Source organism: Callospermophilus lateralis, unplaced genomic scaffold (genome assembly GCF_048772815.1).
Source record: "Callospermophilus lateralis isolate mCalLat2 unplaced genomic scaffold, mCalLat2.hap1 Scaffold_74, whole genome shotgun sequence".
In the NCBI taxonomy this organism is placed as follows: Eukaryota; Metazoa; Chordata; class Mammalia; order Rodentia; family Sciuridae; genus Callospermophilus; species Callospermophilus lateralis.
The window spans coordinates 4,226,885-4,241,985 of NW_027515420.1; the positions used below are offsets into that span (position 1 = coordinate 4,226,885).

General features: G+C 30.3%; 1 protein-coding gene across 1 annotated transcript in view; it reads left to right on the forward strand.

Annotated features, from left to right (window-relative positions):
* The window catches only part of LOC143389909 (DENN domain-containing protein 1B-like), a 107,284-nt gene that overhangs the window by 54,059 nt on the left and 38,124 nt on the right, over positions 1–15,101 (forward strand). The window contains exons 5-6 of the mRNA XM_076842639.1: positions 404–449; positions 5,786–5,887. Coding sequence (XP_076698754.1) covers positions 404–449; positions 5,786–5,887 — 148 coding nt within the window. The remainder of the gene's footprint in view (positions 1–403; positions 450–5,785; positions 5,888–15,101) is intronic.

Consider the following 15,101-nt stretch of genomic DNA (forward strand, 5'->3'; position numbering starts at 1 on the left):
AATTTGATGATTATTTAGGATCTATTTGCTGTGAGGTATGTGGAAAAGATTCAACTCAAAATATGGCCTAGGCCCTGAGAGTCTTAAATAAAAAAAAAATGCTTTTTAGGTATCATAACTCTTAATTTAATTACAAATGATTTTGTGATTTTTATATAAGCCAACCTTAATTTAAATATGAATGACCTCTAGGATTAAATTTGAGTTTTATATATTGAATTATTTTGAATGTAGAATGTGCTGTTCTGGAACTGAGCATTTAGTAAATTTAATTTTTTTAAGCACTTGAATTCTATTATTGTTTCAGTTTTAACAAACTATATGAGTCTCTCTCTCTCTCTCTCTCTCTCTCTCTCTCTATATATATATATATATATATATATATATATATATATATATTTAGTGCCCCAATGCCATACCTGATTGGAATTCACTCCAGCCTCATAGAGGTGAGTATCTAAATTTACTCATTAAAAATAATACATAAAACAGTTTTGTTTGAAAGAATAGCAAATGAATAATACCAAGCAGTGACTAACTTCATATTTAGGAGCTAATTAAATGATCGTTTAAAAAAGTTAGCATTGAAATAATTTCATTTAGATTAGTGTACTAAATGAGCATTTTTAGTGGCATGAAACCCATGAAAATAGGTTATATTTTATAGAAGTCATATGGTAAGTTTTGAATACTGAAAACTTTAATCCTTAATAAACTACTTTTCTTGATGGTAACTTGATATCTTTTATATATCTTTTTCTCAGAACTATATTTTGAAAATTAAAATTTACGTACTTGTGGCTCATAAAATGAAATATTTTTATTTTGAAAACTTCATTTTTTAAAGTTTATTTCTATGTGGTTTTAATATGCTAATGACAAACTTTGAAATTAGAATATAGCTTCTTTTTATATTTTAATTTTTAGTCCTGTTGGGGATGAAAATTTGGGATTTTTTTTTTTTTAGCTGTCATCAGATCATTCCAAAATGATTTTTTTTTTACTTAAATAATCCTTGTAGTGAAACTACTTAAACTTCAAAGTTCTTGAATCTGAATCTGTGATATTTCCAGAGTAGACTTTTTGGAAGATTAGCCTGTGGAAAAAATAAACAAAGCTTTGTATGAAAGCAGAAAATTTGAGTCAGTTGAGGGGAAACATTATGATGGGTGATTTCAGTTTTCTTTGAATACTTTTCTCTTTTGGCTGATTGTACAGATTAACAATTTAACCTAATTTTTAATTAACAAAATAATGAGTTAAATGTGGTTTTCTTAGTTGCTGTTATTATATACATCAGTCCTTCCCTTTGATCAAAGAAGATTCTTTTGATGTATTTTTAAATTCTCAAGGATCATATGAGAGAGTCATGTTCCTGCAAAAGGCCTGAATTATAGAATTACACCTGAGCTCTAGTTTGGGGCATTTTTTTTTGCAAAATGCTAGGCAGTATTTTTTATTTGCTTCATCATTAATAGAAAGTAAATCTTAATGAATTTTTAATAGGCTTGAATTGTTTTTTATATTGAAATTTGGGTTGGATAACTTTATGATTTCTTATATTTTATTCATTTTTATAAAAGTTTTTCTATAAGCTCAGGCATTTTCAGTGAAAAAAACAAAGTATATGAAATGTAGAATAGATGAATTTAGGTATTCAGTTGGTATTAGATCATGGAATATTTTGTAGCATTTTTTAAAATATATTTTTTAGATGTATGGACATTTGTTTTATTCATTTATTTGTATGTGATGCTGAGAATCGAACTCAGTGTCTCACACATGCCAGGCAATTGCTCTCCCATTGAGCCACAGCCTCAGCACCTCACTAGCATTTTATTGATCAGTTTTTTGTTTGTTTTTGTTTTTGAAGTGCTAGGGATTGAACCCAGGGCTTTACACATGGTAAGCAAGTTCTCTACCACTGAGCTGCATCCCAAGCCCTGACCAGTAGCTTGACTTGATAACGCATCTCAACATGGTTAGACTTTTTTTCCTAAGGAAATCATCAAATTTGACTTTCATATTATTGTGCATATTATATTGCATTTTCACATTAGTGACTTTCTGTATTTAATGAATGTAAGATGATAATTTTTCTGTATATTTATACAGATGCAAAATATTTAAAGTTGTTGATACTACCTATTGATGGGTTATTTTTCATATAATATTCTATATCAATTTTTAAAATTCGCTTTCCAAAATTAATATAGAAATTATACATGTTTTAAGTGTTCAGTTTCATTTATCATATATTTATTGGCCATATGTAAAGAAAATATTTTTTAAGGAGCAAACTTAAGAATTTTTCATGTTTTGAAATTATTGTCTTTTAAAAAAGTGCATTCTAACTTTAAATTAGCTTTTGTTATTAAACAAGAATATTTAGAGCCACAGTTAGGTTAGTTGAAATTTCTATAATTTTTATTCACTGGGCTTATTCAAGTGTCTTTATAGTCAGCTATATTTGGTTTATCTGGTTTAATAGTGAATGAAAAAACATACTTGGGCCTTCAAGAATTCTTTTAAAACAGTTGGGTGTTATTTAGTAACTTTCTTCTTAATGTATTACACAATAATATTATGTAATGCAATTTTATTCTTACTATTTCATTATTGGACTTTTCAACTAAAATTTATTTTGTGCTTATTTATTTTATAATAAGTAATTTATAATTAAAATGTGGATGTAACTACTTACATAGTTTATATGTTAGACTGAGGTGAGTAAGTTTTTGCATTTTTTTAGCAATTACAATGAAATTTTTCAAGGAAGAGTCAAAATAGTCTATTTCCTCTTTCTTGTTCAAGACAGTTTCCACATATATTATCAGTTTATAAAAACTTCCATAGTTATTCTAAATCATTAAAAACTTCCATAGTTATTCTAAATCATATTAATGATTATTTTTTATGTAATCATTAAGAATGGCAAAAAAAAAGAACGGCAAAAAGTCTCTTTTTAAAATTAAAAAAAAAATGCTTCTAAAATAAAGGAAAAACATATTTTATTCTTCCTGAAAACTAAACTTCAGGGATGATCTCAAAGCAGACTAAAGCATGTAAAAGTGATTAAGAGTAAATGAGTAAAAGCTATAAATATGAGAATTGTCTTATTTGGTTCATTTTACAAAGGACTATAAGTGACATGTTGTTCAGTTTCATAAGGTCATATGATTGCTGCCATGGTGTCATTTCTTTGAATTAATGTGTATAATGTACATCTGTAGTCACATTTGCAGAAGGGTTTAATAGAGGGCATGAAAAGACTTAACCTACTTTAACACCTTACTGTTTTCTTAATTAGCCTTTTAGTCTATGTCCAGTTATTATTTTCTTATTTTTGAAGAAAAAGGAATTCTTTTCTCATGTTTTCTCACTCTTATTTTTATATATCATAACTTTATAAAGTATAAAAATATGAGACAGATAAAAAGGTAACATTTGATCTTTACATACCTATTTAGAAAAAAAAAATTGCTTAAGCTTGATTCGAAGAGAAAAAATAGTTAACATACTGATGCTATTCCAGATTTTCTTTAAAAAATACTGGTTTGCTTCCTTCCTTCCCTCTTTCCTGCCTTCTTTCCTTCCTTCCTTCGTCTCTTTCTTTCATTCTTAAAATTATTTCAATATTAGGGCCTCTCAGTTTCTTAATTAAAACTCAATACATTTTTATATTATTTTTTTTCTCTTTTTGAAATAGGGTCTTTCTCAGACCCTATTTCCCAGACTGGCCTGAAACTCATGATCCTCCTGCCTTAGCCTTGAGAGTAGCCTGTATTGCCACACCCTGCTTCATGTTGTTATTCTTATTGATTAATTCTTTGAAAAAAATTCCGTGGGCACTATTATCTAACTTTATAAAACTAAAAGTAATTTTGAAAAAAGTGAACATTTTATATTAATCATTCAGACTTTAGTGTGTTATCACAAAACATTTTGGGGCACATTGGCATTATCCTGTGCTTTTTTTTTTTTTTTTTTTGATACTGGGGATTGAACTCAGGGGCACTCAAACACTGAGCCACATCCCCATCCCTATTTTGTATTTTATCTAGAGACAGGATCTCACTGAGTTACTTAGTGCCTCACCAGTGCTGGGGCTGGCTTTGAACTTTGAACTTTGATCCTCCTGCCTCAGCCTTCTGAGCTGCTGGGATTATATAGGCTTGCGCCACTGTGCCCATCTATCCTGTGCTATTTTTAAAAACTCATTTTACTTCTTAAAATATGTGTCTAGCTCCCAGATTATTTACATATTTTCTGGTATAAAGCTAACTTAAAAATGAAGATGTATATTATAGTTATAACATAGTTTGTCCAAATACCATTACTACAAGTACACCAATATAATATATATTTGCTTACAATATTAAATGGATTATTATATTTATACTATAGTTAATTTATAAGTAAACACATATTTATACATTTAAACCTCTCTTAGTGTGTATAGGAAGAAACAGAAATGAGTATATTTATAAATGTTTTTTAAAATAGTATCATTAGTGTCACCAGAAATGGTTCTCTGTGTCTTAGAAGAGACTATCTTTAAGGTCTTATTTTATAATACAATGTGTTTTTACAAGGTGGATGTTTAAAATAGTGTATCTCCCAAGAATTCATATAATACATAGATAATATACCTCTCTTAAAACATGAATTCCCTACTTTAGGCTGTTAGTTCACTAGCAGATTTAACATTCTACCAAATGTGCAGAGATTTGAAATTCTTAAATAGATCAGAGAAATTTCAGTCATAATCAGTTTAAAAAATGATTGACTTAGCCAATTTAAAATTTGAGATATTTAAATAATAAGTTTCAAAAATGGCTTTTATTCTGCAATGATAGTTTTTAAAATATTACACTGAAATTATTTATTGATCTATTACTAGTTGACCTATAAAATTATGGAATTATTAATTCATGGATTTATTTTATAATGAACACATTACTTATCACCATTTGCTATAATTTAAATCAAACAAATAGAAATCAATGCTTTTTTAAAAGTATATATGATAATTTAAATAGGACAAAATAACCATAACTATTTTCTTTATTAGGTCAAAAACTTTGATGAAATTGTAATTTAGTATAATTCGTGAACATATTGAGGTATGATGACTATTTTAAAGCTTTTAAATAAATAAGACAAATAAAATGGTCATTCTGATAGGCTATTAAATTTTATTGTTTACCATGAAATTGATGTAAGGAATATTGCTAACTATAAGTTCCAGCTTACTCTCCTCTCTGTTACTATCTCTTAGACCACTTTCAGTCCTCATCATCAAGTTATATCTACTGGTATGGAAATGTAGAAAAAATATTTATTCATTTTAAAATGCAGAACAATACTGTGGTCATAGTTATTATTTTATGTTGTCACTACAGTATGATTTATGCTAAAGATAGGTGAGGAGCTGGGTACAAATTACTGTATTATTGGGTTGATATTCATTTGATGAATTTTAAAGACTACAGGTTTTTATAATGCAAGTGTGCCAATTTTATAATAGTTTTTTGTTGCATTATCTCTTTGGTAGTTAAATTAGTTAGTATTGTATGAGCAAATACTGCATTTTAAGCATTTCTACCAAATGTTTTGAATGGATTATGATCAAATTTCCTTCCGAAGATTACGAAGTTGTTTATATCCTTTTGTAATGTAGAATTTTTTTTGTTGAAATTTTCAAGCCTATTGCATTTAGATAATGTTTTGGTGTTTAAAAAAACACCAAAAAACATATAGTTTGCATGTGTTTTTTAAACAGAGAGTGAAAAACAAATCATTGGAAGATGTGGTTATGTTAAATGTTGACACAAATTCTCTAGAATCACCATTTAATGACTTGAACAACCTGCCAAGTGATGTGGTAAGTCTGAAGGATATTTTGTGGGGAATGTATATGTTTTCTCCTGGACCCTTGAGTTAAGAGTTATATTCTCAATTTTATCTTAAATAAAAGGGTTGGTGTGTGCAAGTGGTGTGAGAGGAATTGATGTAATTCTATTTTTAGCATTTTTACCTTTTGGCAGTTGAGGAGATGTAGAATGGGACATCATATTCCTTATTGTAAAACTACCATCATAATTAAAAAGCTAGATGCATTCATTAGGCAGAGTTTCTTTAAATGTAAGTCTCTTCATCTCATCTTAATCATTATATTACAAAGTAGGCATTTCTGTCTGCCTAGTGGCATGTCTTGCAAAAGAATGAGAGAGTTTTTTGAAGGCAAGAAGAAGAAGGGGGCCGATTATCAGCTTTTGCTTCCCTGTCACCTGCCAGCGCTTTTCCTTTTAATTAATGATCCGATGGCACTGGTCAATATAATAAGAAATGCTTGTGCAGTTGGGGTCAAAAAATTCTGGCTTTGATCTCCCTCAACTTTCTGAAACATTTATTTGTTTTCTCTAAATTATTTCAGTTTTATTTTAATCTTTTCTATCCTGCTGAGGACCCCAAGAATGAAAACCTACACTGTTTGTCATTTGCTTTGGCAGAGCAAAGACTGCTTACTTAGAATTCTATTTGTAAATTAAACTGCAAACGCAGTTTGTCATAAAAGACATCTGATCTTTTTGAAATGACGAAAACTGTCTTTTGTCTGTAAAGGCTGATAAATTAAGTGCCAGTTCTTTTCTGGTCTTTGATCTCGCAGAGGGTTTGTGTGCATGTGCGTTTGTGTCTGCAGCTTATAATGGGACATATTCTGTATTTAATGTTAAATAGTCTCAAAAAGTACATTTTCTGGCCTTCGTATTCCTTAGTATAGGGCAAAAATGCAAACGAGTACTATTTCTGTGTATATTATATTTAATGGGTTAGTTAAAAACATCCTGTGATTTAGTTCTAAGTTAAACTAACTCCCCTTTTTCAAAAAGCAAAGCATCTTTTCAAGGACATTAAAATTTGGCAATTAAAAATCATAATACATTTTTTTGTAAATTACAATTGCTTTGAAATCCATTATTAAGGATTTAAAAATTCCAAATTCCAAATATACAGCCACATGATCCTTGATTATTCTTATGGTTAGTGATAGGAAAAATATTATTTCAAAGTCCAAATCAGATTATTTATGACTATAAATAATCTAAAATGCTTGCTGACTTTGAGGCACATTACTCTGAACTCTTTTATCTTAACTCTAGTAAAAATTCATGCTGTTTGAACACATCCACACTCAGGCCAATGAACAATTATCTTTACAGCTCATTATAACTAGATTGTCTCATTATAAACATTTGCAGAAACTGCTAGAAATGATTAGTTATTCATTTAGAATTCCATCAAAGTATTCTTCAATGGATGGAGAAATAATTATAAAAATTAGAATTCCAACTTTTAAGAATGTTTTCCTGTGTGCATATATCTCGTACTCTTAATGCTCAATTGAGGAAGGATTGTTTATTAAAGAAAGAGAAAGAAAGAAATTCAGCTTTTCTGTATATGATATTAAAAATTTTATTGTCAGCTTTAGTGAGATGATTATTTGAGAAGAACTCTGCTTTTTTAAAATTAAGAAGTACTAGAATTAGTTGATAATTAAGACACTTATTTAAATAGATGGGGATGATACGTAGTATTCACAAAATGTACAAATATGAGTTTTAAATATAAAAGATGATAGGTCATCATGTAGTCTACTCATAAACAACATTATAACTAAACAAAACTGAAATATTTAAAATAGGTAAAAAGGAACACTGCCAGATGTGGTGGATTGATTATATAGAAGCTTGAAACTGAAGGCCACAGAATTACAGATAATTTGAAGGCTACATAAATGAAAATGCTTCTGAGATAGAGCAAGGATCATTTCTTGAAAATATGAATATTTTTAAAGTTATAGTAATTTTTTAAATATATTTAAGGTGGTTGTTTAACCTGTCTTTTTTAGCTCCATAGGAAAATGATGAAGTATCACAACATATTTTTTAAATGGCAAATGTTTTAAATGAGATGTGTTAAAATCACAAATGATTTTACTGAATTTTTGTTTGTAATTTAAATTAATAGTACGTATTTGAAGCCTAAAGAATATTAGTATTTGTAATCATTTGATTGTTTAATAAGTTGACTGAGATTTAGGTGGAAGGTGTTTTAAAGTCATCCACCAAAGCATTTAAATTATATTTACAGGCTAGATGACTTTCTATGCATGTGCACTCTATTATTGTTTCTGATTGGCCAGTGGTCTTGGCTGTTCAAAGGTCAGTGGTCACAGTTGTCCTGAATTACTAGGTCTTTTTTTCCTGTGGATCCTCTGCTGTGTTGCATGCTGTAATCTTCTTAATGGCTTAATTCCAATATTCACACGTAATATTTTAGATTTATTGACTGTTAGAAATACTACCATGCCAGTAGCAGTTCCGCTACTCTTAAGGTATTTAAAATTGGAAAAATAAATCAGGGCAAAGCTTCCAGGAATCCTTTGTTTTCTTCAGGGAGGGGAAAAAACTCTCTTTGTGTCTTCTGACAAGAACACTTGTTTTTTTTTATTTCATCATTTCACTATAGATTTGTATCATTAATACACACACACACACACAGACACACACACATACACACCCAAATATTTAATGGGGAGTGATTTTAGTGATACTGATTATTACATGGAATTCCTTTTAAAGGCATTAGATAAATTAAAACGTGGTTTATGTGTGTTCTGTCTGTGAACACATGACTAAATTTTTGGTGGTAGTATCATATAGAAATCTTTGAACATATATAGTCTGAATGTTTTGAAATAAAAAACTAAATTTTAACTATCAATCATAGTTAGGCTTATTGTTGAATGTTTTTATAAGTGGGAAAAAGCTAGTTGAATTAAATATAGCATTTAAATCTCAAATGAATCCATTTTAATTTAAGAAAATAGACTATTGAAACCTCCCATTCCAAACATTTATACAAATTTAGTTTTGATTACCTAACAGTTTAAAATTATATGTTTCTAAGGTATTGCTCTTCATTTTTAAAAGTATTTTGGAGATTGCTGCTATTTCAAAAATAACAAATAGCGTAACCCACTCTTTGGAAAATTAAGCTAATGATTAGAATTATAATAAGATTCAGGAAATCCAGACTCAAAAAAATTAAGGTAAACAATTGTAAACTAACTCCCATAGACAGAAGTAGGTTAGAATTGACATTTGAAAAAGTTTTGTGCATTAGGATATTCATTACAATAGGCAATTAATTTGCCTGTATTTCTTAACTATCTGTAAATAATTTTGTCTCATTCAGTTTTAAAAAATAATGTATTCTGAGGTAGATCAAAATGCTTATCCCTGGGCTGGGATTGTGGCTCAGTGGCAGACTGCTTGCCTCACACATAAGAGGCACTGAGTTCCATACTCAGTACCACATAAAAATAAATAAATAAAGATATTGTGTCCATCTACAACTAATTTTTTTAAATGATTATCCCTATTTTAGATAAGAAAATCAAGTCACACTAAGCATGGTGTATCTCATTTAGTGCAGATAGGTTGATCATCAGTCATATGCACCAAGTACTAGACCATGATCTGCTCAGATAAATGTGATACACAGTGTAATAATTAATCATTTGAAATTCAATATCAAAGTTTATTTACCATGGTCATATTGTTAAAGAAATATCAAAATAATCTATTTGATTTAAGATTTTCAGGATTGTTCTAAAAATGTTATTCTCATATTGTATATTATACTATTGGAAAATTTGTTTCTGTTTTCTACTGTAAGAGTGTATAGAAAATATAGTGCATTTAGGAGTTATTGTACAATTCATGTAGACCCCAGTATGTGATAAAATAGCTATGATTAGTAAAAAGAATTTTTGATAACTAAAATATTAGAAAGATCCTATTATAGGGCTGGGGATGTGGCTCAAGTGGTAGCGTACTCACCTGGCATGCATGCGGCCCGGGTTCGATCCTCAGCACCACATACAACCAAAGATGTTGTATCGGCCAATAACTAAAAAATAAATATTAAAAATCTAAAAAATCCTATTATGTAAAATGATCTTATCTAAAATACCATGCATGTTACAATAAAGCCTTTAAGTATTATCTGAAGAAATGTGTTAATGATTTAATGTGATAGGAAAAGAAAAGACATAAATTACTCTAAATCACCCAGAATCACTAAAAGCCTAAAAAACTTGAGAAAACACCTAAAACTTTGACTTTAAATAACATTTTTGGATATCTACCCTTATTTGGGAATAAGTTGGGAAAAGAATTATCTATTTTAGAGAATTTTTAATTCACCTTTCCTAAAACCATTGTATACTGACCTCTTAGGCCATGCAAATTGTCAATAGATATGTTTAATTCATTGAATATTTCCTCTAATCTAACATGAAGGTTTAACATGTTAAATGTCATAATATACATTATAAAGAAAAAAAAGGCCCCAGAGAATATTATATTAGTTCCAGGTTTGCCTCAGCTCTGCTTAATCCTTATTGTGTCTGATGGTAAGTGAAGCCCCTAACAAATTTCTGGGATGGCCATGTGAGAAAGTATACAGTTTTATTCAGCTTATTGCAGAATTTGGAGAACATTTTATTTGGTTTAGAGTAGATTTCAGGGAAAATACTGCTTTCAGTGTGTCTCTGAAGTGTGTTCATGAGCATGGTCTGAGTTCTTAGCTTTACAATCCAGGCATCTAGTTATGTGTTTCCCCCCACCACACAGCCTTGACACAGTACTTTGTACATAGTAGGTATTCAATAAATGAATTATATTAAGCAATTATGTTGAAAGGAAACATAATTGCTCTTCTTAAAAGCTTGCTTTTAAAGTCCCTGTATACAGTCATCTCCTGGAAAATTTTGTAAGGATATTTTCATTTGACTTTCATAATAAATAAAAGAAGAAACATATAAGCATATTTGAAATATACTTTTTTGTCTAAGAGTATAGGATTCTATTTCCTGTATTTGGAAAAGGAGGCCATCTTGTAAGGATATGATTGTATTTCTGTACACTAATTGAGTGTCTCTGGAAAGTCACTATTCTTTTATAAGTGATTATTTTCAGAGATGTGATATTTAAAAATAGACTTTTTGTTTGTATGTTTGTAGGTAAAATAGTATATATATATATATATATATATATATATATATATATATATATATATATATATATATAACTATTATCCAACTGTTCTCCTGGTGTATATTTTAAGAACATAAGTCTTAAGTGCAAAAACAAAAATAAAAAGTTGCTGAAGCCTTAAATATGCTTCAAAACATTTCAAAGATCTTTGTTATTTTCTCATAAATGAATGTGGCAAGCTGTCCCTCCCACCAGACTTTAGTAATCCCCCCTTTTATGTCTCTGTACTTTTGCCATTTATAAAGTTGACTTATTGTTTGTTACTTTTAGTGATTTTTAAATGCCCATGAAGTCTTTGGCTTGCTCATGACTTTGTATTTCATATTAAATTATCCCGTCTTCTTCTGTTGCCCACACCCTCTCCCTCCCATATTACCTTAATAGCATGTCTCTCTCTGTTCTAAAGCTATTTTTTAAAAATGTAAACTTTGATTTTTGACTATTAAAAGAATTTCCAATTTATTCTAGTCCTTTAAATTGTTGACTTTTCTGTATTCAAGAAACTCTTTTGTATGTGATATTGAGAGCACTGTCACCATAGTTACTCCCCAGTCTTTCTTATATCATGACTTGGTTAACTTTTAAATGAATTATGATCCTGGTGTCCATCACAGATATTCTGCTCGAGTAAACAAGAGGAATAAATGTAAAACTATGCCTGAAACTGATTGTTGATATGCTAATTTAGTTACTTTTTCAGTCTTCACTGATTCAACAAGTATTTGTCAAGCATCTGCTATCTGCCCATATTTTGCTAAGAGCTGGGGATATAGTGGTGAACAAAAAAATATATACCCCAGTTTTATACTGTTTACATTGTGTTAACAAACACTTATTTAGTATTACAAGTTGGGTCAAATGTTATTAAAGAAAGGAAAAAATGCAGTAGAAGAGAATAACAAGGAGAATCTAATTTAGATTAAGGGTGAGATTGGTAGACTGGATCTGTTCTTGGCTCATTGATACAGAGAAAATCATTCGCAGTTGTTGTGTAGCAAGTAATTGTCTTTTTTGGTAATGTACAGGCTCTTGGGAGCTCAGATGTTCTCCTTGTATACCACAGCAGTAAAGACTGTAAGCCTGAAGTTTGTTTTTTTGTTAAAGCATGACAAACCCCTGATGCTGTACCAGTTGCATTGAGGGTGGGACTTCAGCAGCACTTGTTTGATAAACTATGTAAGCAGTCAGAGGTTTGGTCTATATTCTTATTTCATATCTGTCACATATCCTTTTGTACTCATTGTCTCTTCTTTAGATGACATATTTATTAGGGTGCAGACTAAGCTGCTGTAATAGAGACCTCTAAACACCCTTTTCTAGATAAAAATAGAAGTTTTTTTTTCCTCTGTTGTGTAATAATTAAGAGGAAAGTTGTTCAGAGATGTGGGGTGTCTGCTATCCTTCACACATGGCATTCATCTCCAGGGTTAAGGTAGCTGTTCCACTACTCTTTGCCCTCAAATGACAGGGGAAATCAAGGGAAGGGCACTCATACCCCTTTTAGGCATAGCCTGAAAGTGTCACATTCCTCAGTTCACATCCCTTTTGTTAGAGTCCAGCCATATGGCCACACCAGGTCACAAGGGATGTTGAGAAATAGCTGGGTTTTAACTATGTAATATTTAAAACTTACATTACCAAAGAAAAGAAGAGTAAATGTTTGTGGACTGAGAGCCCCATTTCTGCTACCAGCAAACTGAAGTGAAAATAATTTAGCTGAACTGACATATTATTCTTACTAGTCCACAGTGTTTGTGTTACAGCTAAGCTCAGTGTGTCAGGATTATCTTTCTTCAGAAGTAGCCTGAATGGTGGGTATGAGTCAGACAGACAAGCAAAGGAGGAAGAGGAAAAGCATTTACAAAAGTTGGGCTATGGTGAAGAGGTTGGCAAATTCAAGAAATGGAAAGAAGGCCTCTAGGTTGTGTGATGAGTAATAGAGTTATGCAAAAGGAGATGAGAGAGTTAGGCAGGAGTGATCAGAAGGGACTATGGTTCTTTAATAGACCTTTGGACTTTATTGAAAATTCAGTGACAGTTTTTAACAGAGGAATAGTGTCATCTGTTAAAAAATATCATTTTGGGTTCTGTGTCTGGAAGGTCACTGTGAGTTTAAGAAATAAAGCAGATAGATCTGTGAAAACCATTTGCAGTGGTCAGGGTGAAACATGATAATAGTTTCTTGAATCTGGTAATACAAGGATTTAGAGAAAAGTGGACAGATTTGAAAAGTATATCAGAGGTAGAATTGACAAGCCTTGGTGAAGTATTGCATATGGGGATGAGAAAGGGTAAAATGCTGAGGAGGACCTAAAAAGTTCCTTTGAGAACAACAGAATAAATGAAATTGACACTGTTCTGACCTTGAGTTTGAAGTGGAGTGTTAGTTAGCTCTGCAGCACTGTGACAAAATACCTGAGATAAACAACTTATAAGAGGAAATGTTTATTTTAGCTCATGATTTCAGAAGTTTCAGTCTTGATAGGAGCAAGTGGCAGAGGAAATGGCTTCCCTCATGGTAGCTTTATGATGAAGAGTCAGGAAAAGGCCAGAGCCTGAGTATCTTTCAAGTGCATGCCCCAAGTGCCATAACTTCAAAAATAATAAAACAAGACAGTTGATACTTTTTCATTATTAATAGGATTATGTGATAATAGCCATATGACTAAGATTTCAAATGTTTTTCTAAATTCTGAGTTGTATTCAAGTATATAGAATTCATGGGAACATACAAAAATTTTTTTCCCAACTTAATGTACAAGTTTGGAAATTAAATCATAAAATGTCATTTCTCAGACCACATATTGAAAAAGTGCAGAAGAAACACCATCGTTTTATAGATAAAATCTGCAAAAGGCTAATTAGTGCTGCAAAGGGCAATGGTAATGGGTGATAATTTACTCCAGTGACCTAAAGGAAGAGAAAACAGTAAAGTTGACATAATCATTTTATTTGAGATTGATATCCTTGTATCTAAAATTGATTTTTAAAAACAATTTCAGTTTTACAGACTATTTTTGAGCATTCATTGTCTCATATAAAAGCAGTTAATTCAGCTGCTTTTCTGGTCTCTGAAAAACAGGAACAACCTCAGATCTACAGGTACTAACAGTTGAAATCTTCTAGTTTATGTTGATGTAGTTTGTAAAAGTTGAAATAATATATAAACAGCACAGGAAAAAGGGAACCATATTTATTGCTATTTTCAATCTCACATATTTGTAGGAAATTAGATGGTATGCTCATGAAGAATAAGCACTGTCCAATAGAAATCCAATAGAAATATAATGTGAGACACATATGTAATTTAAAATTTTTAATCTCATTAAAATTCCAAAGAATTTGAAGAAATTAATTTTAGTGATATATTTTATTTAGCCCATACTTACAATACTGTTTCAAAATATAATCAATATAAAAATTATTCATGAAATAGTTTCTATTTTACACTTAGGGTAAATCTCAGTTTGGATGAATGACATTTCATTTGGACAGTGCAGTTCTAGAACACATATTTTCATTTTCTATACATTCATACAAAGCTCAGAAACTATGACTGGGTAACTAGAAGTAAAGGTTTAAAGTTTTTGATTTGGTCAGGAAGGGATTGTGAGATTGATACTCCTGGAAAGCTCAAGCAACAGTCATGCAGTCAAGGGCATAATGGAGTAAAACCAGAGGAGTGGGTACACTTGATTCCATTGCCTGTGAGCAAAAGTATTATGCTTATTCAAAGAATAATGTGTGCTTGATTTATAGAGAGCTAATTTATCAATTTCCTATTTTATTAAAAAGTACACTTTTTTGCACACATATAAAGCATGACTTATTTGTTTTTAATTTTTAAAAGCAAAAATGAAAAATTCCCCAACCCATTTAGGTTAAATAATATTTCTAAAAATTGAGAACATTTTCTTCTCCTTCCATCGTAATATATTTTGGGGATAGTAATTAAATATGTGCCCTGATATT